Source organism: Ailuropoda melanoleuca, chromosome 5 (genome assembly GCF_002007445.2).
Source record: "Ailuropoda melanoleuca isolate Jingjing chromosome 5, ASM200744v2, whole genome shotgun sequence".
Classification (NCBI taxonomy): domain Eukaryota; kingdom Metazoa; phylum Chordata; class Mammalia; order Carnivora; family Ursidae; genus Ailuropoda; species Ailuropoda melanoleuca.
In genome coordinates this window covers 40,585,095-40,607,593 of record NC_048222.1, presented here as the reverse complement: position 1 = coordinate 40,607,593, position 22,499 = coordinate 40,585,095, and the positions used below count along the sequence as shown (strand labels likewise).

Sequence of the window (22,499 nt, the reverse complement as noted above, 5' to 3'; positions counted from 1 at the left end):
AAAATAAAGTTCCCTCTATGAAAGTAAAATGTTAAAACTTAGGTATTTACATTTTAGTATTTTCACAAGTGGAGCACACACTTCCACTACAGCCCTCCGAAGAGCAGGAGTAGTACCTTAACCGTCATCTTAGCTACAGTTACTGGCACAGAGACCGGCTCTGTGTTTAGCGTCAGAATACACTTTTCCAGAACGAAAGTAAAATCCTATAGGACTATGAGGTGGAAAGAGGTCTGGCCCTGGAGTACAGACACCTGCTCTCATACACATACAGCCTTGCCTGAGCGTCCTGAGCCTGCATTATCCCTTAAAAGTCTACGCAGTCTGTAATGCCCTTTTACCTGATGTCAGACACCCACCCAGAATACTGAAAATAAGGCCTTTGAATGACAAAATGAAAAAGGTTTTCACAAAATCCATGCATGCATTTTATCCACAGCAGAGGCCTATTGATTTTTATTTCATGTGTATTTATAACAAACCTGGTTATTTGATTATGAAATATTTCCCATTGGGTAAAAGCAGTAAAAGAGATCAGATGTTGAAAGAAACTGGAGAAACCCTAAAGTTCCTCTTCCTGATGAATGAAATGAAACCAAACCTTCCCCAAAAAGATCAGATTCAACCAAAATCATACTGTGGCCTATTATCACTGAACACTTGACAAACATCATTCAATATGGTCTTTATCTCTGACATCAAAATTAGACTCAATTCATGGTTAAATAAATGCAATCTTTAATTATAATAAAACAGAACAAACGCTCAGGAAATACTGCTGTCTAGTGCTACCCACCACTTCCCTATCAACAACCTAGGAAGAAATGATAAAGCCCTCTGTTACAGTTCACTTCTCCTTACAAGTAATGTCTTCACTAACTGCTCTTATTTTTTCCCTACACAGCATTAATGGAATCACAGAGGAAAGAAAGTCCACCTCATTTTAATCAACACAAAAGTTGGCTTTTGCTGTATCTCAGAGGGATTTTACATTTGGAAACAAAGTGGATTATTTTACAGAATTAATTTTACCCCTAAGGATGCTAATGTACTTTAAGGAAATAGTGTTACTATTTGCCAACTATAGGTCATCAGCTCCTTCAAGGAAGTGACCACGTCTGCCAATTCTGATCCTTAATGTGCACAGAGGGAGTACCATAGCCATCAGAATACTTACAAATATTTCTGCGATTGGCTTTGAAAGGACTTTTATATATCAGTAATGGAAATCCAAATGCATGTAATTATTTTATAAAGCTAAATACACCAAGAATTTTAAAAATCTTGAGCAAATTTTATGTTCACTAGAGGCAATGTGATGGAAAGTAATTTTACATCATAAATTATGTAATGTTAAATGAAAAATACCAGAATAAAAATTATACACAGGGGCACCTGGCTGGCTCAGTCGGTTAAGCATCTGACTCTTGATGTCAGTTCAGGTTATGATCTCAAGGTCATGAGATCAAGCCCCTTCACCCCCAGGGCTCTGTGCTGAGCCTGGAACCTGCTTAGGATTCTCTCTCTCCCACTGCCCTATGTACGTGTGCCCTCTCTCACTCTCTCTCTCAAAAAAAAAAAAAATTTTTTTAAAAATATATATATACACACACAAATTATATGTAAAATATAAATTATATAAATTATTTTATATATTTTATGAATGTGTTAATTATATTTACATATATTTTATATATAAAAATATTTAAAATTTTTACATACAAAATATAAAAACAACGTATAAAACAAAAATTATATACAAAATAGTGGGATAAAAATTATGTATGAAATGTAGTTACAATTTTTTTAACATAAGTATTGGAAAAAAGACTAGAAGGAAATGCACAGAAATGTTAACGGGAATTGTGTTTGGGTGATGATACCATGGTTGACATTCTCCTTTCTCGATATGCTAAATCTTATTTAATGCACTACTTTTACAATGAAACAATCTTTTAAAAAGAAAAGAAAGGGAATAAATGGGAAAGAGCACTACTAAGGGGTAAGGAAATGGCATAGAGCAGTTACTTCATTTAGTAAGTGCTGTAGTTAAATTTCTACCCTGGCAATGAACTTAAGTGGTCACAAATGATAACTAAGTTTATAGAATATTTGTGTTGGAGGGACGTCCTGCCTAATTCTATCATTGGACAGGCACAGAAACAATATATATAGCTGTGTGATGCTTTACAGTTTACAAAGTGCTTTCAAAATGTCACCTGTCTTTCAAATAATTCTGTGAGATAGGCTCATGTGCCCCATTTTTAGGAGCAGGAAACTGGGGGTTAGAGAGAGAATGTGCTTTAATAATAATGACTACCATTTATCGAATGTTTACTCTATGCCAGCGTCTGGGTTAAGCACAACAATGCTGTGAAAATCACCAGCACCTTACAGATAAGAAAGCTGCAGGGGGGAGGTTAAGTGTGCTATCACGCAGCTGAAAGTCACTGCTCTGACTCGAGGCCACGCATTTGAAACAGGTGTCTTGGGTTACAATCAACTTCACAGAATCCTTTACTGAACGAGTTGAGCCTAGGACCCAGTCCTATGCTCTACTACACTGGTCTCGCCTAAGGTTTCTCTCAGGAGTTATTTCGTTTGACAGACACCATGAAGGTCCAGAGGCCAAGAAACTGGGCCCTTCTAGAAACACCCAAAAGCTAATGTTGCCCGAGAGCCTACGCGCCTCAGGAAGAAGGCAAGGCAGAGAATAACAGGAGTGGAGGGGACAAGGCTAACTCATATAGATCAGGGGGGAGCCAAGAGGAAACCCACTGTCCACCTCAGGAGCAGGGACCGCGACAAGCATCCCAATTTCTGCACCCTACAGCCGGCTAACTCGGTACAATTTCCAGAGCGCCTTTCGGTTCATCTCAAAGCTGCCCGCACAACCCGTGAGCTGGGCGGGGCAGGGATGAGTCCCACTTTGCAGAAAAAGCTGGAAGAAAAGCAACAGCGCGCAGGGCGGGCAGACAAGCAATGAATGTGAGAGCTAGGGGAAGACAGAAGCGGTGCCTGGACACCGGGACCGGGTCTGAGCGGCACCCGAGGAGCCTCTGGCCCCCGCCGAGAGGAGGAAAAGCCCAGGGCCCACGGCAACGACAAAGGCCGAGAGCGAGACCGCGGTTCTGAGGCCGCTGCCCGTCGAGACTGGGGTGGCTTGGACGTCGGCCCAGGAGCCCCGCTACTCACGCTGGACCAGCCGGTCTCCGGAGAAGGTGGAGGAGCAGCTGGTGACAAGCGCACAGGGGACGCCCGCAGCCATAGCTACGCTCGCGAGCCAGTTCCGTCCCAGAGCCGCTTCCGCCTTGGGCTGTACCACGGCCGACGGCGCGCGGGGGAGACGCGCAAGGAAGGCCGCGTTGACGGGAAGAACGGGCGGCCCTGACTCCTCCCACACCCCCTCTTCCGCTCCCGGCGTAGAACAGACCGGGCTGCGCGTGGGGTTGCCATGGGGACGAGCGCTCTCGGCACCTGGCCCCGGCGCTGGAGAACGCTCCTCCTCCGGGAGGCAGCCCTCTCCGGCCCTAGCCATGGCACAGGAGACTGAGAACTACGACCCCATCGGAACCATCCTAATCCAGGTGGGAAATGGGGTTTCCGGGCCCTGGCCAGCTAAGACACTTCCGAGCGAGGCCCAGCAGCGCCGATCCACTCGCGCCCACCCTTTTGGAGCGCCGCCCCCAGACTGCCTCCGGCGTGCGGAGGGTACCGCCCCTCCGAGAACTCCCAAATATGCCCACCCAGACCTCCGCCAGGAGCCTAACGCGCCGCCCGTGCCTTGCCCTGGAGGTTGCGCTCCAGAAGCTCCACTGTTCTGCCTCTGCTAAAACTCCAAGACCATACACCTCACCCCAGAGCCTTAACTTCCGAAAATCCATCTTACACTGAGGCACCGTTTTAAAATGTTATGTTCAGAAAAATTTGAACCCTTGATATGAGGGAAATACAAGTCAGACACTTTGGGGAGATAAGAAATCTGGGAAGAAGTTGAAATATGTAAACCACTTTTCTTATGCACCTAAATTGTTTGCACCTGAAAGTACCATGCAAATAATTCGGTCTTGGGGCTGTAATATATAGCCCAGTGACTGTAGTTAATAATACTGTACTATTACATTTGAAAGTTGCTAAGAGCATACATCTTAAAAGTTCTCATCATAAGAAAAAATTATGGGCGGTTATGGATGGTAACTAAACTTATTGTGATCATTTTTGCAGTTTACACAAATATTGAATAATTATGTTGTATACCTGAAATATGTTATATGTCAATTATATCTCAAATAAATAAATGAATTAAATCAAAGTCCCTTGCTTAGGAACACACACAGGAAAATACATTAAAGATAACTTGGATTGCCTAACAAGTTAAAGCTTTGAATCTAGAAATGTGCCCAAAAAACCTCAGGGAAATGACTCTTTCTAACCCGAGGGGGGAAATATAAAAAAAAAAAAAAAGTCTTCTCCAGTATAAGTCAGTTTGTGACAGTTATACTCAGATTTTTCCCACAAAAATTTTGTTCTTTCACATTTACATATGGTAGTTTTAAAACATTTCTGCATAAATCGTCATTGTTAACTTGTATTTAGCTCCATTTGTCTAAGGCTTGAAGTAATTTGCCTAAATTCACTCTATTTGGACTCTCACTCAAATCTGCAATGGATTTTTCTGCGAGGTTATTTGTCTCTTACCACCCATCTAGGAGAGACTTCTTTAACTGCATCTTTTCCAAAATACAAACCCCTAAACTCACCAATTTCACAGAGTTCCCCATTATGAATAATACCCAAATCTTCTTACCTCACGTTCTGTTATCCTCTGTCACTAGCACCCTAGATGAATTTAGCAAACTGCCAAGTCTGAGGGACCAGTCCCCACAAAACTGCCTTCATTTCGACTCTAGCCTAAGTTCAGAAGTCCCCAAATCAACCTCACTTCAGGCCAGCTATCTACAAATCTGGGGGCCCTGACCACCTTCACACTGGCTAATTTGCTAGAGTAACACAGAATTCAGGAAAGTGCTATGCGTACAATTACAGTGTTATAACATCGAAAGGATACAAATTAAAGCCAGCCAAGGAAAGGCATGCGTAGGGCCGCGTCCAAGAGGTATCAAAACGGAGCTTCCAGTCATCCTTTCCCCATGGAGTCAAGGATGGCTTTAGCTCCTCCCAGCCATGATGTGTAACAATATACATGGAGTATTGCCAACTAGGGAAGCTTGCCTAAGACTTTGATATCCAGAGTTTTTACTGGGACTCAATCACACACTGCCCATGTTCTGACCTTTCATCTCCAACCCTTCCCAGAGGTCACACTAATGCCTTTAGTCTCTCGTTCCTCTAAAGGTTGGAACGGATACTGCGTGGCTCAAGGCCCCCATCATAAATCACATTGTTAGACTGTCTGGTGACCAAAGCCCCCAAGCAAAGACACTTATCAAGCAGGACACTCCAGGGGCCTAGAGATCACCTCCCAGTATCCAAGGGCAAAGGTCAGAACTCTCGTTGGGAAAGGTTGATTCTTTACTACTTATAACCCTCTAAATCCAGGGCCCATGTTTACAGGCTCCAAAGAATTGGAACACCAATGGAGACTCCTACCCAGAAACAGCCGGTTTTCCCCCACAGCATACTTCACGTTGACTACAGGAACAATTAGGTCACTCCTTAGTTTTCTTTCTCCAGAACTGGAACATCTCTAAAAAAGAGACAGAATGCGGGGAGAATTCTCACACCTAATTTCACGCTTTCCCTTGAGAGAATTCCTTCCCAGGGCTGCTCCCCTTGTGGTTTGGAACAGTGTAGAACAGGGTATCGACTGAAAAGCAGGAGCCTTTTCACTTCAGAGAAGGATCCAGAGGTAGCTATTTGATCAACCTAGGATAGAGCATTACAGTATCCGTGTCTGTGGTCACAGGGTTATAAAATGGAACAGGAGAGCTGACAACAGTCATATCCATGCTGATCAACACGCCCCTATGCTGAAAAGGGTTATTCTGGACACACTAAGTGGAGGGCTGTGTAGAAAAAGCAAGCCTGTGTGTTAACCTGATTAATGAGGCTGATCTCTAGACACAGTAGAACATTCTCCCTGGTAATATGGAGAATATATATACCAAGGAAATGAGGAAGACTTTCCCTACTTTCTCAACAAGTCCGGAGTATTTATGAGCATACAGCACTGCTCTCGGACATGCAGCATGGATTCCACTTCTGCTTGGGGCAATGATTTATGTCCTTCAAACAGGCCACCCATAAGCAGTACATCTAGTGAAAAGCACTTTGTGGGGAGTCAGAATCCTGAGGTCTGACCTTGGCAATGACATTCTCCCAGGTGGGTAACTTTAGGCTAATCATTTCACCTCCCTGGGCCTCAGTTTTCTCTTCTCTAGGATACATAGCTTGAATTAGGTCCACCTCTGACTCTAAATTGACCCAATTTCCCCAAAGCTACATAGTTCCTTATTATCATAAAGTGCCCTTCCTTTATTATTAGCCTAGACAATCAAATTGTTTCTATCAATTTATATTTAAGTGCAATATGTATAAATTATAATTATATAATATATTAATATATTATAAATGTATATATGTATTATATATAATACATATATACATATATTTGAAGTTGCCAGAAAAGCAGAGGTACTTCAAATCTCTACTTGCTTCATCCTAAATGGGTACACCAGGTCCGTGTTTCAGTCAGATACATTAAGCAACTCTTTAGACCAGTGATTCTCAAAGAGCGGCCCCAGGACCAGTATCTTCAGCACTGGCTGAGGACTTAAGAGAAACACAAATTCTCAGACCTCATTCCAGACCTACTAAATCAGGAGTTCTGGGGGTAGAACCCAGCGATCTGTTCTTATAACCCTTGCAGATTACCCTGATGCCTGCTCAATTCTGAGACCTTCTACCTTAGATAGTATTGTAAAATATAAACTGTAATATGATTTCCAAGAAAAATCCCAATAATCAAAGCTAACAGGATTTGCTGGGTATTGTGCACACTTCTAAGTGCTGTACATATTTTAACTCATTTAACCCCCTACAACAAAGCTATCTGACAAGGGCTATTATTATTTCACATTATGGAAAAGAAATCGATCAAAGATGAGTATTGTGCGTAGACCCGTATACGTAGAAAATGCAAGCAATCTTCTCAAACCCTTTCAATCTGTCAACCTGGTATAAAAAGAAAATCTTCTCTTGCCCCTTTTTGCTCCTCTCAGTATTTAAATCCTGCCTTTTCCACTGAATTTTCACCAACCTGTAGCTTTGTATATTTGTAAATACCTGTTTGTGTATCTGTAGATATTATGCATGTACTGGTGAATGGTTAGGCATAAAGTTTCTGGATTCAGACTGCCTGGATTTGAGTAGTTCCACCAATTAACCAGCTATCTTACCTGACACAGGGTACTTAACCACTTTAAACCTCAGATTCCCTCAAGTAAGAATAAAGATGATCATATGAGCTCCCCCTTAGGAGTTTTGTAAGGGTTAAGATATAGGCTAACATATAATGTGTAACACTCAATAGATGTGAGTTGTTATTAGATCTGGTCTCTTGTCTTTTCATATTACTTAGTTTTCTGTTCATTTCTGTGTCTTTTTAAGAGTAGCCTGCTTTTTACTGGAAGAAAAGGAAAAAATTAATTTTAGCCTGTCTTTTTAACCAGGCCTATTCCATTCTTAACTAAAACTTTATGGGTGATGCTATAAGGCAAATAAGGTATGCCTTGTTTCCCTGCTACAAGTGAATTTTTCCGATATCCCATTTTACCTAGCACGGGATTGGGTCCATTGATCCTGGACGACTGGATAATGATCTAGTCATTAATTCAGTCTCCTAATATGTACGTCCTATTCAAAAATGAAGGGAACTGGACTAACATGCTCTATTATTTAGAAAGCACAATAGATGATACAAATTAATAATAAAATATTTTGATAAAATGTCTAAAGTACTTGAGGGGAAAAATCTTTAAAGACAAATAATCAGTGTTCTAATTATAAACTCGTTGTGTGACTTATTATGAAAACATGTGCTTTGTATGTCTGGATTTCCCAGGACAGTTCTGACCGTAAACATTCTGTCCCACTCTTGGATCACATACAAAAGCCCATGTTCTCATTTTTGGTTCAGGACATGTGATTACTATCTCCACACAGAGTTCTATTAGGCAGCCCTTTGTTAACTACTTAACTTCTTTCACTTTTAAGTCTAGCATTCAGACCTTTGATGGTTTCAGCTGGATCTTTCCTCAACTGATCAGAACAGTGGGGTTCTAACTATAGTGATAATAATCATCGTTATAATTGAAATAGTAGCCAACTTCATAGACAGCTAGACACTGCCGCAACTCTGTTAGGCAGGTGTCATATTTAGCCCCAGTTTACAGAAGAAGAAACTAAGGTACAAAGAGCTAAAGTAACTTGCCCAGGGGGAGAGATCCCGTGTGTGTTGATCCCGAAACAGGTCATGGCATGTTTGTGAAACAGTCTTGAAGGAGTGGGGTTGTGAGTCCGGGAAGTTTCCTTGGTGCCTTCTTTTATTAATAACTCTTACAAGCTTTGTTTTTCTACTTTATTAATGATTGTGTGATATCTTTTTAATACAACTTCTAAAATGCTTGCTTGATCCAACTCTTAAACAAATCTGTGTGCAACAAGCATAATCCAGTCTTGCAATCAAAATTAGCTTTTTAATTAGTATTGGAAATCATATTTCCAAAATCCAACCTTTTTATGTGAACACAAACCTTTGAAATATTGGAACTCATCGACAGCTTGATATCATCGCTGTCTTTCTTATCACCTCCTCCGTCTGGTTTGCCCAGAGCACACAACATAAAATGAAGGGACAAGTGGGCAAGTGTGACGAGAATGAGTCAGCCAAACCCTATCTTTAGCAGAGATGAATAAAATGCAATTATGGAACTGCTTTTGACAACATGGAATCTGGTTGTATGGCTAGACAAGTCTAGAACAAATTTTCACTGTATTAAATCTTTCAAGGGCTTCTTATTAAGCAGCCCTGTCCCCAAACTGTCAAAATAATAATCTTCCTCCAACTAGGAAATATATGGAAAGCAATGCATTTGATGATCACAGAGATGATGGGGGACATGTAAAATTTCAATATGGTAGACTGGATCTATTTGAAGGAAGAACAGAGATTTAGAACTTAATCTTTGTTTCTACCCAAGTCTGGTGACACATTTCCTACAGTACTTCTCTCTATTGTAATTACTATACAAACAGATGGGTGGTTATTGAGAGGGGAGAAGGAAATATCTGGCAAGAAAATAAAAAACTCTTGAGGAAGATTAAGAGAGCAATTCAAATCAATGAACATTTATTAAGTGCCAGTTATGTGTAAGGAGTTTCACTGGGCTTGACAATTCAGAAGAAGAGAATTAACATTTGTTCAGTGCCCTCCTATGTGGCTGACCCTGTACGAAACACTTTCTGTACTTGAACTCATTTTATTCTTGCCACTATTCCAACAGGTAGCTGTTTAGCCCCCTTCGATGAAAGCACCAAAGGCTCTCAAAAACTAAGTAAATGCGGCAAGCTCCGTAAAAGAGGAAATAGGGTTCTAGTTCACATCTGCCTGGTTCCAAAGCCTACAGTCATTCATTTTCCTTTCATTGCCTTATTTTTACTCAATAATTCTCTGAGGTACGATAATTCTTTTCTCGTGGTAAAGAAATCAGAGAAAACGTGATGGTGTGCATGGACATCATGGGACCAGTGACAGAGCAAGGAATTATGTCCCTTTGCCTTCTCCTTGGCCTTTACTATGTACTAGACCTGTTACATATTATCTCATGACCCTGGGCAGAAGTGCAATTACCCACACAGATAAAGGCAGATAAAGAAAGCAGTCCTTCAGTTCCATGATAAATAATCTAGGACAGTTTCACTCCCCCAGCTGTTGACAGGCAGAAGTACAGAATGATACGTGAAGTTACAAATACTACAAATACCAGAGCTACAAGAAGGAAATGTAGTGCATTTTAAGGAAGAACCAAGAAATGTGGGTCTGGAAGTGGGGCTTGTCCTTGAACTGCCTCCTTGTACTTTGCAAACGCCTTTAGACGATAGACGGTAAATCAGCTTGTAGCAGTAACTTGGACAACACAATCGAAAGCAGTACATCTTCATCTTCAGTGCCCACAAGCAAACAGTAGGTGTGTTCTGGTTTCAATCTGTGAGCCCTGAAGGCTTTCCATGACAATTTGTGCTGAGTACAAATGACCAGATGTGTCTACCAGACTGTGATGCCCATCAGTGAAAAGATGCAAAATCTGATCTTTTGAATAGTTGGCTCCATGGGAATTTTTCAAAGTAATCGATAACACGGGCTGGATCAGCCTGTGTGTCCAGTTATACTAACAGAGAAAAGGTAGCCGTTTCAAAATGCCTTTAGCAACCCAGTCTGCCGATTGTCATTGGTGTGACTATTGCTGAAACAGGTGTTGGGTTCATAAATTTGCATAACAAAATGTTTTTCTTGTGGCAGCAGCCCATACAATAATTGGTGCCATCTGTATTTATCTATTGAAGTTTGGTTTCTGATACGAATGCAGAGAATCTTGCTGTGTCTCATCTCATAGCACCCAATTTATTGATATTAGAGGGACGTTCATCATTTCCAAGGAAAATACAGATTGAAGGAAAACGTTGAAGTGAAAACCTATGTTGCTTTTTCTTCACCGGTCATTTTCATTTCTGACTGCGTACCTGCCTGACCACGTATCTACAGAACTGCCTCTTCAGAGCAGCACGTGGGGAGGATCCGGCCAGGATGGAACACTCAGGGGCTCTTCAACCTATTTACAATTCCCTTTTGAAAGGCTCTGCTTGCTTGCTTAGAGAGAGAGAGTGTGTGCGTGTGCAGGGAGGGGCAGAAAGAGAGGAAGAGAAAGAAATTTCACCAGACTCCGTGTTGAGCACAGAGCCCTATGTGGGGCTCCATCTCACGACCCTGAGAACATGACCTGAGCCGAAACCAAGAGTTGGATGCTTAACAGACTGAGCCACCAAAGGGTCCCTGAAAGGCTCTGCTTTCATGAAAACCTCTCGTTGCTAGAGCTTTTCTGTTTTCTTACCTCTTAACCAGTTAGTAGAGATCCATGTTTGGTGCAAAGTTCATATCAGCTCATACTTTTTACCAGCTGAGAAGCAGAAGCGATTTGAGTTGTAGTTTTATCTTCGATTTGTTTCTAATGGGGGGGGTGGAAGGAAAAATACAAAATTGTATGAAAGCTTAGTTTTTTTAAATCTGAAAGACAATAATGCAACATTCTAATAAAGAATATCTTAGAGGTGCCTGGGCGGTTCAGATGGTTAAGCGGCTGCCTTCGGCTCAGATCCTGATCTTAGGGTCCTGGGATCCAGCCCTGCGTCAGGCTTCCTGCTCAGCGGGGAGCCTGCTTCTCCCTCGGCCCCTCCCCCTGCTTGTGTTCTCTCTGTCTCTCAAATAAATAAAATCTTTTTAGAAAAGGGTCGCTTGGGTGGCTCAGTCCTTAAGCGTCTGCCTTCAGCTCATGGCGTGATCACGGCTTTCTGGGATCGAGCCCCACATCAGGCTCCTCCGCTGGGAGCCTGCTTCTTCCTTTCCCACTCCCCCTGCTTGTGTTCCCTCTCTTGCTGGCTGTCTCTCTGTCAAATAAATAAATAAAATCTAAAAAAAAAAAAAAAAAGAATATCTTAGAACCATGAAGACAGTCCTTTCCAATGAACATCATAAAATCTATTTGATTGTCTCTAGCAATTCAAGCAAATTGCAAATCTTTAAAATAACTGTTTCAGGTGAACTTTGTATGTATCTTTCAATATTTTATATTTTTATACCTATAGGTCCATGAAGACCTTTATCAGTTAAAGGAGAAATTAACAAATTTCCCAGTTGAGGAAAAAGGAGAGGCTCTAAACATTCAGAATCTTGAAACCGCAATCAAAAGGACTGAAATGGGGTTAAGAGTAAGTAGAGCTTTAGATATTAAAGTGCTGGAAAGAGACAAAGATTCCTCTAGAAGGAAAGGACTATGGTTCTCACAGGACCCTGTGTAATTCTGTAACAGAGAAGGACTTAGGTTGGTCAGCAGCTTTCTCATTCTGTCCCTTTTATTTAAATCATGATTATTAACTGATTGAGTGGTTTGCATCCTGTCACATTCCACAAAGAAGTTAAGGTGTTGGGAATGTAAGATTATGCAGTGACAATCCCTAACATGTGGTTTGATAAAAAGAATTAAGAATTTTTAAAATAACCGTTAGTCCAATGATATGCCCGACAAAAAAGGACTCAAAGCAATATACTTCTCAGTGTTTCTATCAGATTCACTGGGGTTCTAAAGAATAAGAGTTTATTTTTCCCTAAATAGCTAAAGTATTTTGAGATTAGTCATCTTTGTGATATTGTAATCCAGTAGGTAAAGCTAAAGAGATAATGCCAATTTTGGAAGAGAGAGAGAAAGTACAGAGGGATTTCATCATTATGGATGGTCGAAGGGCAGAGGAGAATCCAATCTTTGGACCAGGATAATATTTATTTATAAAACAAGGACCTAGGGGTGCCTGGGTGGCTCAGTCAGTTAAGCTTCCGACTCTTGATTTCAGCTCAGGTCATGATCTCGGGGTCCTGAGATTGAGCTCCGTGCTCAGCGGGGAGTCTGCTTGAAATTCTCTCTCCCCCTCTCCCCCTACCCTCTCCTCCTTCTCGCTCTCTCTCTCTCTCTCAAATAAATAAATCTTAAAAAGAAAAAAGAAAGGGGGGGCCTGGGTGGCTCAGTCGTTAAGCATCTGCCTTCGGCTCAGGGCGTGATCCCGGAGTTCTGGGATCGAGCCCCACATCAGGCTCCTCTGCTGGGAGCCTGCTTCTTCCTCTCCCACTCCCCCTGCTTGTGTTCCCTCTCTCGCTGGCTGTCTCTATCTCTGTCAAATAAATAAATAAAATCTTAAAAAAAAAAAAAGAAAGAAAAAGAAAAAAAGAAAAAAGAAAGAAACAAACAAGGATCTATTAGCACATGTGTCCAAATAAGGACCATCTCCATCTTTGAGACCTCTAACTGTCACTGTCCCTGCTCTGGCCTCAGACTTTCACTCTCCCACATTGTCAGCTTCATAGCCCAGCTCCTCAGGCTGTGAGAGACGTGGTGTGTTTTGTTGTCTCATCAAACTGGCACACCATTGTCCTACATTACCTGACGGAGAGAGGGCTGCACCCAGCTGGAGTCTTTGGGTTGGCCATTTTAAATAATCTGTTACCTAAGGGCCAAATTCTTGCCCCAGATGCTTGCTTGAAATCCCTATAAAGGAAAGACATTACTCCGTACCTGTCTTGCCTAGTAAGCTTACCTGGCTAAGCGATTTACTGACTGTTGTGTATAGTTTAATTTGTGAAGAGTGCTACAGGTCATTCAGGCTTTGAGTCTCAATTGTTTATTATGCTTTTTGGGATAAAGTCATTTAGCCTCGAGATGCCCAATGATACCTTAGGCATGCAATAAACACATAGCATGTTGTGTCTTTTGGCTTAATTACACAATTCAAAGCGTTACCCTAATGAAATGAAGTAAATTAGCTGAGTATCTTAAGTCCACTATAATGGCCTAAACTTTAACTTTTCTGTAACAGATTCACATCGAGAAGTATTTAAATGTTGTTAACCATCATGTGTTAACGACTCCTATTAATGACGATAATTTATATTCTTCTCACGCTTCCAAGTGGTAAGTAAAATAGCCATTTTGGGGTCCAAAATAAGGACGATAAAAAAAAATAATAATAACTTTTCCTGCTCAGGTCAGGTGACCGTAAAGACAAAATCTTCTCGGCTTTGTTCGTATCCATTCTACGAATTTCAGTAGTTTTGTATAAGAAGTTAATGGCGGAATTTGAACTTATATGAAGTTTATTCCAGGTTGCTCTTCTTGCCTTTTAATGCTTGACACCATGACAATTACTTCAGGGTCCTAGTTTTGGTGTTACTGTTTTTTTAGTAAAAGGTATCCAAAACTCAACTCCTAAAGGAAATATTTTAATGCAAACCCATGTTTACACTATTAAGATCACATGGTACTTTCTTTACTGTTTTTAGCATGTTTTATGTGCTTTATTATAAAGATGATTTGGGTTTCCATGGAAAACAAAACAAAAATAATAAAACTTGCTTGAAATATTCGCAATGTAATACATCCTAAGAGGTGATTTATTAAAATTAGACTTGACTTAGAAATTGCCTTGCCTTGCTTTGGACCCTGTTACAGGTAGGTCTCCTGAATTTGAGTATATGTAGGGTAAGGTTGTGCCAAGCTTAAAAACCCTGTGGCCCTATTTGCATTGTAAATATGTACCAAGTATAAGTGAGTAATATCAGATTGTGAGGTCAAATTTCAGGAATAGTGCACAAGGAAACATGGCGATCTATAGACATAACCAAGTTCCAGCATTCAGTAGTGGGGAGCAGAGCCTTGAGGATATCTGTCCCCCTTTCCCCCACATAAAGGAGTGCCACAGGCATCCATCATCCCTTGTAGGGGCAACCTTTCCCTTATTTGTCTAGTTTTTCATCATTTATATCTTTGATTTTTAAATTTGGGAAAAAATGACCAGAAGGGGCATTTGGGTGGCTCTGTTGGTTAAATGTCTGCCTTCGTCTCCGGTCATGATCCCAGGGTCCTGGGATCGAGCCCCACATTGGGCTCCTTGCTCAGGGGGGAGCCTGCTTCTCCCTCTGCCTGCTGCTCCCCCTGCTTGTGCTCTGTCTCTCCCTCTCTCTCTCTGACAAATAAAATCTTAAAAAAAAAAAAGACCTGATATCCAAATCGGCAAAGAAGAAGTCAAAATGTCTCTCTTCGCAGATGACATGATACTCTATATGAAAAACCCAAAGGAATCCACTCCCAAACTATTAGAAGTTATAGAACAATTCAGTAATGTGGCAGGATACAAAATCAATGCCCAGAAATCAGTTGCATTTCTATACACGAATAACGAGACTGAAGAAAGAGAAATTAGGGAATCCATCCCATTTACAATAACACCAAAAACCATGCGTTACCTTGGAATTAACTTAACCAGAGACGTAAAGGACCTATATCCTAGAAACTATAGATCACTTTTGAAAGATATTGAGGAAGACATAAAAAGATGGAAAAATATTCCATGCTCATGGATTGGAAGAATTAACATAGTTAAAATGTCCATACTACCCAGAGCAATCTACACTTTCAATGCTATCCCGATCAAAATACCGAGGACATTTTTCAAAGAACTGGAACAAATAGTCCTTAAATTTGTATGGAACCAGAAAAGGCCCCGAATCTCCAAGGAACTGTTGAAAAGGAAAAACAAAGCTGGGGGCATCACAATGCCGGATTTCGAGCTGTACTACAAAGCTGTGATCACAAAGACAGCATGGTACTGGCACAAAAACAGACACATCGACCAATGGAACAGAATAGAGAACCCAGAAATGGACCCTCGGCTCTTTGGGCAACTAATCTTTGATAAAGCAGGAAAAAACATCCGGTGGAAAAAAGACAGTCTCTTCAATAAATGGTGCTGGGAAAATTGGACAGCTACATGCAAAAGAATGAAACTTGACCACTCTCTCACACCATACACAAAAATAAACTCCAAATGGATGAAAGACCTCAATGTGAGACAGGAATCCATCAAAATTCTAGAGGAGAACATAGGCAACAACTTCTATGACATCGGCCAGAGCAACCTTTTTCACGACACATCTCCAAAGGCAAGAGAAATAAAAGATAAAATGAACTTATGGGACTTTATCAGGATAAAGAGCTTCTGCACAGCCAAGGAAACAGTCAAAAAAACTAAGAGACAGCCCACGGAATGGGAGAATATATTTGCAAAGGACACCACAGATAAAGGACTGGTATCCAAGATCTACAAAGAACTTCTCAAACTCAATACACGAGAAACAAATAAACAAATCATAAAATGGGCAGAAGATATGAACAGACACTTTTCCAATGAAGACATACAAATGGCTAACAGACACATGAAAAAATGTTCAAAATCATTAGCCATCAGGGAAATTCAAATCAAAACCACACTGAGATACCACCTTACGCCAGTTAGAATGGCAAAGATAGACAAGGCAAGAAACAACAATTGTTGGAGAGGATGTGGAGAAAGGGGATCCCTCCTACATTGTTGGTGGGAATGCAAGTTGGTACAGCCACTCTGGAAAACAGTGTGGAGGTCCCTTAAAAAGTTAAAAATTGAACTACCCTATGACCCAGCCATTGCACTACTGGGTGTTTACCCCAAAGATACAGACGTAGTAAAGAGAAGGGCCATATGCACCCCAATGTTCATAGCTGCATTGTCCACAATAGCCAAATCATGGAAGGAGCCGAGATGCCCTTCAACAGATGACTGGATTAAGAAGCTGTGGTCCATATATACAATGGAATATTACTCAGCTATCAGAAAGAACGAATTCTCAACATTTGCTGCAACATGGACGGCACTGGAGGAGATAATGCTAAGTGAAATAAGTCAAGCAGAGAAAGACAATTATCATATGATTTCTCTCATCTATGGAACATAAGAACTAGGATGATCGGTAGGGGAAGAAAGGGATAAAGAAAAGGGGGGTAATCAGAAGGGGGAATGAAACATGAGAGACTATGGACTATGGGAAACAAACTGGGGACTTCAGAGGGGAGGGGGTGGGGGAATGGGATAGACTGGTGATGGGTAGTAAGGAGGGCACGTATTGCATGGTGCACTGGGTGTTATACGCAACTAATGAAGCATCGAACTTTGCATCGGAATCTGGGGATGTACTGTATGGTGACTAACATAATAAAAAAAAAGACCTGAAAATAGGTTAATATTCATAATCTTTTAAAACAAGGAATCTGTAAGGAAAATAAATAAAAAGGATTCTTGGAGAAGAAAATATTGGAGATAGTTTCCCAACTTGCATTGATTGACTCTTAGTTTGAAATCAAGGGAAACCTACAGGCAAGTTGTGAGGTCTGTGTAGATGGCAGCAGACAGATCTGTAGTAGGCTGTGGTCAAAGATTGCGCATACATACAGCAGCAAGTTGGAAAGCCTCAGAATGGAGGGGTTGGGGAAAGCAAACAGGAAAAGAGATAGATGTCTGTCACCAGCTCCGATGAAGTTCTCCTGGCCTTCTCCAGCTTTCTCTTTGTTCTTCCGTCCTGACAAAGAACAGAGAGTCTGGGTTGCCGATTTTCAAGTTATGATAGCTGGAAAGAGCAAACTATGTAGCAATTACAGCTACAGAGAACCAAGCAGAGAGGTTCAAGCAGAGACCTTTCTCCTACAGTTCTTCTCCCTTGCCAAGGAGTATCCTTGCCCCTTATTAGGGTCTGGAAGAGAGAAGGATGACTTCATTATTAATTGGGGCATGGAGCTGGCTCCCAGACGTAGTCCTTGGATCATTTCTCTCCTATTCAAGACAATAATATGATCACGGGTCCTCCTGGCAGGAAGATGGGAGCCTGGCAAGTTTGTACGAGCCTCAGGAGCCTCGGGGAGTACCTCCATCATAGCTGTGGATGTTTGCCGCTTAAGTAGCACGCGCAACTGGAGAATGAAATGATAGGAGCCAGGTTGAAAACTGGAGAAAAGTCCGAACTGGGTCTTTAAAGTAAGCAGGCAGGTCCTGGGAGTCCAAGAGGGAGTCTCAGGGAGTGGCTCAGGGAGGAAGAGAAGCAGTAGCTGTAGATGGAAATGGAAAACAGGAGAGCCAGGAGATCAGGGACTGTTGCCTGTGACCAGTGTGTTCCCGGGTCAACAGTCACACCGGACTCTGCACTTGCAGGGGTGTCCCAAGAGACTATCCTGAATAGGCTTGGCTTCAGAGTCTATGTTCTGTTGGGAGTTTTCTATGCAAAACTGTTTGCAGAACCCAGAATTCTTTCAGGTTCTTATGCATGGGGGGCAGTGGGACTGGCCAATTCATTGCATTTTTCTTCTGAGGTTCCATGACAGAAGTCCTTCTAATACCCAAGTAAGAAGGTGGTTTTTCATTATTGATGGCAGGACTCACTGAGGGACAGGTCGCTTATCTCAACCCTGCTCAGGAGGCCAGAGGAGGAGACTTAGCTTATCAAAGTCTCAAGTTGGAACAAGCTGGACCTGGCCTTTTATCCCACATGGCCGTTAGTTTCAAAATTGGGGCATGCATCCATCACATGTGTTTATTTATAAATTGTATACTTATCCTAGGGAGGGAATACATTATAAAATATACTGACAAAGAAACATGTAAATAATGAGACAAAGAAGAGTAAACAGTTTAAAATATTTTACTTTATTAACAGCACAAAACATTTTCTTTTGCTAAAAAAAGGTTATTAATTATAATGTTCTGGTTGCTTTATCATGTTAATCATGATGGCTTTATACCGGCCGTAGCTAATAACCCAAAACACACTCTACACTTCATGGAGATTCATCGTGGATGCTGGTTGAAAAGGAGTCCATAGTTCAGTTAGTCTTCTGGATAATTTTTAAGTTGGTGGTTGGGGGTGGAGATTTGGCAGACTCTCCATGAGTTTGATTGGTTTATCATCATTTTTGCTCTCTAGTGTGACTGAAGAAAAGCTAATGCTATGAGTCAGTGTCTGTTCTGGCATTTTCTTATTGTTCACTGATGCCCATTTTCATTGACTTCAAAATACAGTGCATTTTTTTTGCAGGAATCTTTTTAAGACACCTGTCCATTTTCTCAGGCTTGAGTGAAAATTAATTAATAGGATCCATAAACTCACTCCACGAGTAAACTCCAGCACATTCTCATGCTGTCAAAAAACATGCACCAGAGCAGACCCTGCTCCCAGACCCAGGGACAAGCTGAATATTAAATAGTAGCATAAAGAAGTTTCTTATTTTTATTTCTTATTTTACATATTTCTTATTTGGTGTAAAGTTCTTATATTCTCCTCACACAGCGACTGGCATTCTCTTATGGATTGCCTGAGATGTGGGCATCCTGTTTGAGAAACCACAGGTCTAGAATGATGGTTCTTAAACTTTGGTTTGCAGTCCTCTTTTGCTGGCTCCCAGTCGGTCCTGGAATTGACATTTTAACAAAGAGTCTTGGTTATTCCTAATGCAGATAATTTGTGCTTGGAATCCCCGGGACAAGCATGACTCCCTGGAATCAGTGTTCTTTTGGCCACATAGAGGGCCCACCTCTGTACAATCAAGAGCTTGGTCCTGGAAATTCAGCTACCCCATTGCTATGAAGGGTTGGAGTAAACCTCTTGCACCAGGAACGAGCCAGGAGTGGGACCTGGCAGGCTGGTAGGACTGCCACTGTCTGCTTATACCATGAGTCTGCTGGCGTGTCAGATGCCAGGAGCCTACAGCAGCAGCTCCTTCTGAGAGGGGTGCCATATAATAAGGACCGTGGATCCCTGGTGCTCTCTTGACGGCAAGCACAGTTGCTACGAGTAACTGAGAATCAACATTGTTCAGAGATATGGGACTTCATTCCATCTATGGAAACCCAGGAAATCAGGAGAGTTCATTCCAAATGATTACTGTCCCTGGATATACCTTAAAAAGTGATTTAGAAGACCCAGATACAATCATCATCATCGTCTTCATTTTCATCATTGTTGTGAATTTCATCATTGTTGCCAATAGCTTCATAACATTTGACAGTTTACAAAGGACTTTATTTCACCCTACGAGGCAGATATTTATCCTTTTCTTTTAAATATGTGCCCTGAGGATCACAGCAGGCCCGGGTCATGAGGGTCACTGGTGATGAGGCCCAGACTCAAGTCCGGTCACCTGAGTGTGATCGAGCGCTCTCCCACACCATGGCTGCCTGAAAACCAAGAAGCCTAATTTTCACGAAAGATGGTTTTCTTTTCAGCAAGAAGGGAAAATCTGGTCCTTTTGTCCAGTAGAAACAAGAACCAGAAGGGACACAAAGTGATAACAATGGATGCCAGCAAATGCCATCTTGCAGAAAACAAGGATGAGGACATTATCAAGAGTGGCCTATTTTCTCCAAAGAGCTCAAAGGGCTTTTGTATTGTTTTCAAAATATGCTCCACTACTATCCCACTTTGGCAGTGATTCTTCCATGTCAAAGTGTGGTTCTTCCTCTCACATGATGGGCTTTCACGGATTTTATTGCCCATAATATGTGCTCACACTGCTCTTAACGACCGCGCTTTGTTATCGACACCGGGAGGGTGAGTACCACCCGTACCCACACAGAACCACAGGGAAATCTTCATCTTATATTCTGATGTGCGAGGGTTTGAGAAGGGGAAGCAAGAACAAAGCGAAAAGATAACAGTGAGCATCAGTGAGAGAGAAAGAAGAGGTTTGTATTACATGGTGAGTGTCCACCAGAAGGTACATTTTCCTCAGTTGATGACGTGTCCCGGAGCCCAACCATTGTGGGTTGTTACACGGTGGTACACGAATCCCACTTGTGTAGACTGTGACTACCTCCTAGTTACAGAGAGAGGCGAAGCAGAGGGAACAAGACGGTTACACCTGGTGATCTGTGGGAAGGGTATGTGGAGGCTAACTGTTCTTTCCATTTCTCCGTGGGTTTGAAATTTTTTTAAACAAAAAATGCAGCATAAAATGAAAAACTAACAAACTGGGAAAACATTTGCAACAGACAGGACACAAAAATTGCTAATATTCTTTTTAAAAAAGAGCTCCTGCCAATACAAACAACAACAACAACTACTTGACACAGAAGGACATCAACATAGGCATCACAGAGATAAGAAACGCAGGTAAGCAGCAAATATATGAAGAATGTTTAATCTCATGGGGGAAGCCAGAGAAATGCAAAGTAAACAATCTGTTACTCTATTTTCTTTACAAATTGGCACAACAGATCATTTAAACCATCCTCATACTCCGGGCTGATGAGGTGGCAGTAAAATGGGAATTCTTTGATTCTACTGCTGAAAGGATAAGTTGGCCCAAAGTTTTAAAAGGCAATTTTTTAACGGGTATGAGAAGCTTTTTTAAATTGTCATTTTTTAATTTAGTAGTTGTACTTCTAGGAACTTCTAGAAAATAAGGAGAGAGTCACATGGATCTTGGAACGTTCACTTCAGTGTTGTATCTTACAGCAATATATGTGGAAATAACTGCAATGTTAACAGTAAAAGCGTGATTCAGTCTATAGCAACTGATGAAAACTGATACTGTCCGAGGGACCCTTGGGTCGTTCAGTCAGTTCAGTGTCTGTCTTCAGCTCAGGTCATTATCCCAGGGTCCTGGGAGCCCATGCTGGGGAGTCTGCTCTCCCTCCCCCTCTGCTTCTCCCCTTCCCTCCCCTCTGATCCTATGGGCACGCTCTTGCTCTCTGTCAAATAAATAAATAAAATCTTTTTTAAAAGTTTAAAACTGATACTGTCCAAGAAATTTTAATGACATGGAAAAATCCTCACAGTCAAGGGGGGAGAAAGCAGAATGCAAAATTGTATCTCAATTCAAACTCAATTCTAAATACATAATGTGCAGAGGTAGAAGGATTCATAAGAAATATACAAAGAGAGTTTCACTTTCTAGGAAGATGGTGTAGACATACTTGTCCCTATTCCTTCTGATAAATACAGCTAAAAAGCCTGGACATTATATCTAAGACAAACTTACGAGGACTTGGAAAGAAGGTTGGCCAGTTAGGGGTCCTGGATTTTCTTTTTGCTTCATGTAACCTGTTATCCAATCTATATCGTGTTCCTTCTCTCTGACATTTCTTGCAAGACAGGTCTCCGGTGACGAATTCCCTTAGTGTTTGTTTATCTGAGGAGGTCTTTTTTTCCCCTTTGCCTTTAAGCATAAAGATACAGAATTCCAGGTTGGTGGGATTTTTCTTTACATACTTCAAGGAGTTCACTCTTCTCTGTTCTTGTTTGTATGGTTTATGAAGAGACGTTTGATACAATTTATATCTCTCTTCTATAGGAAGCTGGATTTTTTCTTTGCCTTCTTTCAAGATTTTCTGTTTATTTTTAGTTTTTCATAGTTTGAATAGGATATGCCTAGGTATAGTTTTTTTAGGATTTATCCCAGCTTGGCATTCTCTGTGGTTTAATGTCTGTCATTAATTTTGGAAAATTCTCAGCCATTATTACTCAAATATGTCTTCTGCTCCTTTCTTTTTTTCTTTTTCTGATATTCTCATTATGTGTATACCTTTTATAATTGTCTCACAGTTCCTGGATATTCTGTTTTGTTCATTCCTCTTTCTCTTTGCATTTCAGTTTGGGAGTTTCTATTGACATTTCTTCAAGCTCATGGATTCTTTCCTTGGCTATGTCCAGTCGATTAATAAGCCCATCAGAAGCATTCTTCATTTCTTACGGTTTTTTTGATTTCTATCATTTCCTCTATATTCTTTGGATTTCAATATCTCTACTTACATATCTATTCTTGCATGATGTCTACTTTTTTTCCCACTAGAACCCTTAG

General features: G+C 41.2%; 2 protein-coding genes across 4 annotated transcripts in view; one reads left to right on the top strand and one right to left on the bottom strand.

Moving 5' to 3' along the window:
* Positions 1 to 3,353, bottom strand: part of AAGAB (alpha and gamma adaptin binding protein) — a 58,564-nt gene extending 55,211 nt beyond the window's left edge. For both annotated transcript variants that reach the window (XM_002914266.4, XM_034660781.1), the window contains exon 1: positions 3,196 to 3,353. In XM_002914266.4, coding sequence (XP_002914312.1) covers positions 3,196 to 3,268 — 73 coding nt within the window. In that variant the 5' untranslated portion in view covers positions 3,269 to 3,353. The remainder of the gene's footprint in view (positions 1 to 3,195) is intronic.
* Positions 3,354 to 3,426: 73 nt separating this feature from the next.
* The window catches only part of IQCH (IQ motif containing H), a 209,783-nt gene continuing 190,710 nt past the window's right edge, over positions 3,427 to 22,499 (top strand). For both annotated transcript variants that reach the window (XM_034660782.1, XM_002914284.4), the window contains exons 1-3: positions 3,427 to 3,587; positions 11,881 to 12,003; positions 13,660 to 13,754. In XM_034660782.1, coding sequence (XP_034516673.1) covers positions 3,537 to 3,587; positions 11,881 to 12,003; positions 13,660 to 13,754 — 269 coding nt within the window. In that variant the 5' untranslated portion in view covers positions 3,427 to 3,536. The remainder of the gene's footprint in view (positions 3,588 to 11,880; positions 12,004 to 13,659; positions 13,755 to 22,499) is intronic.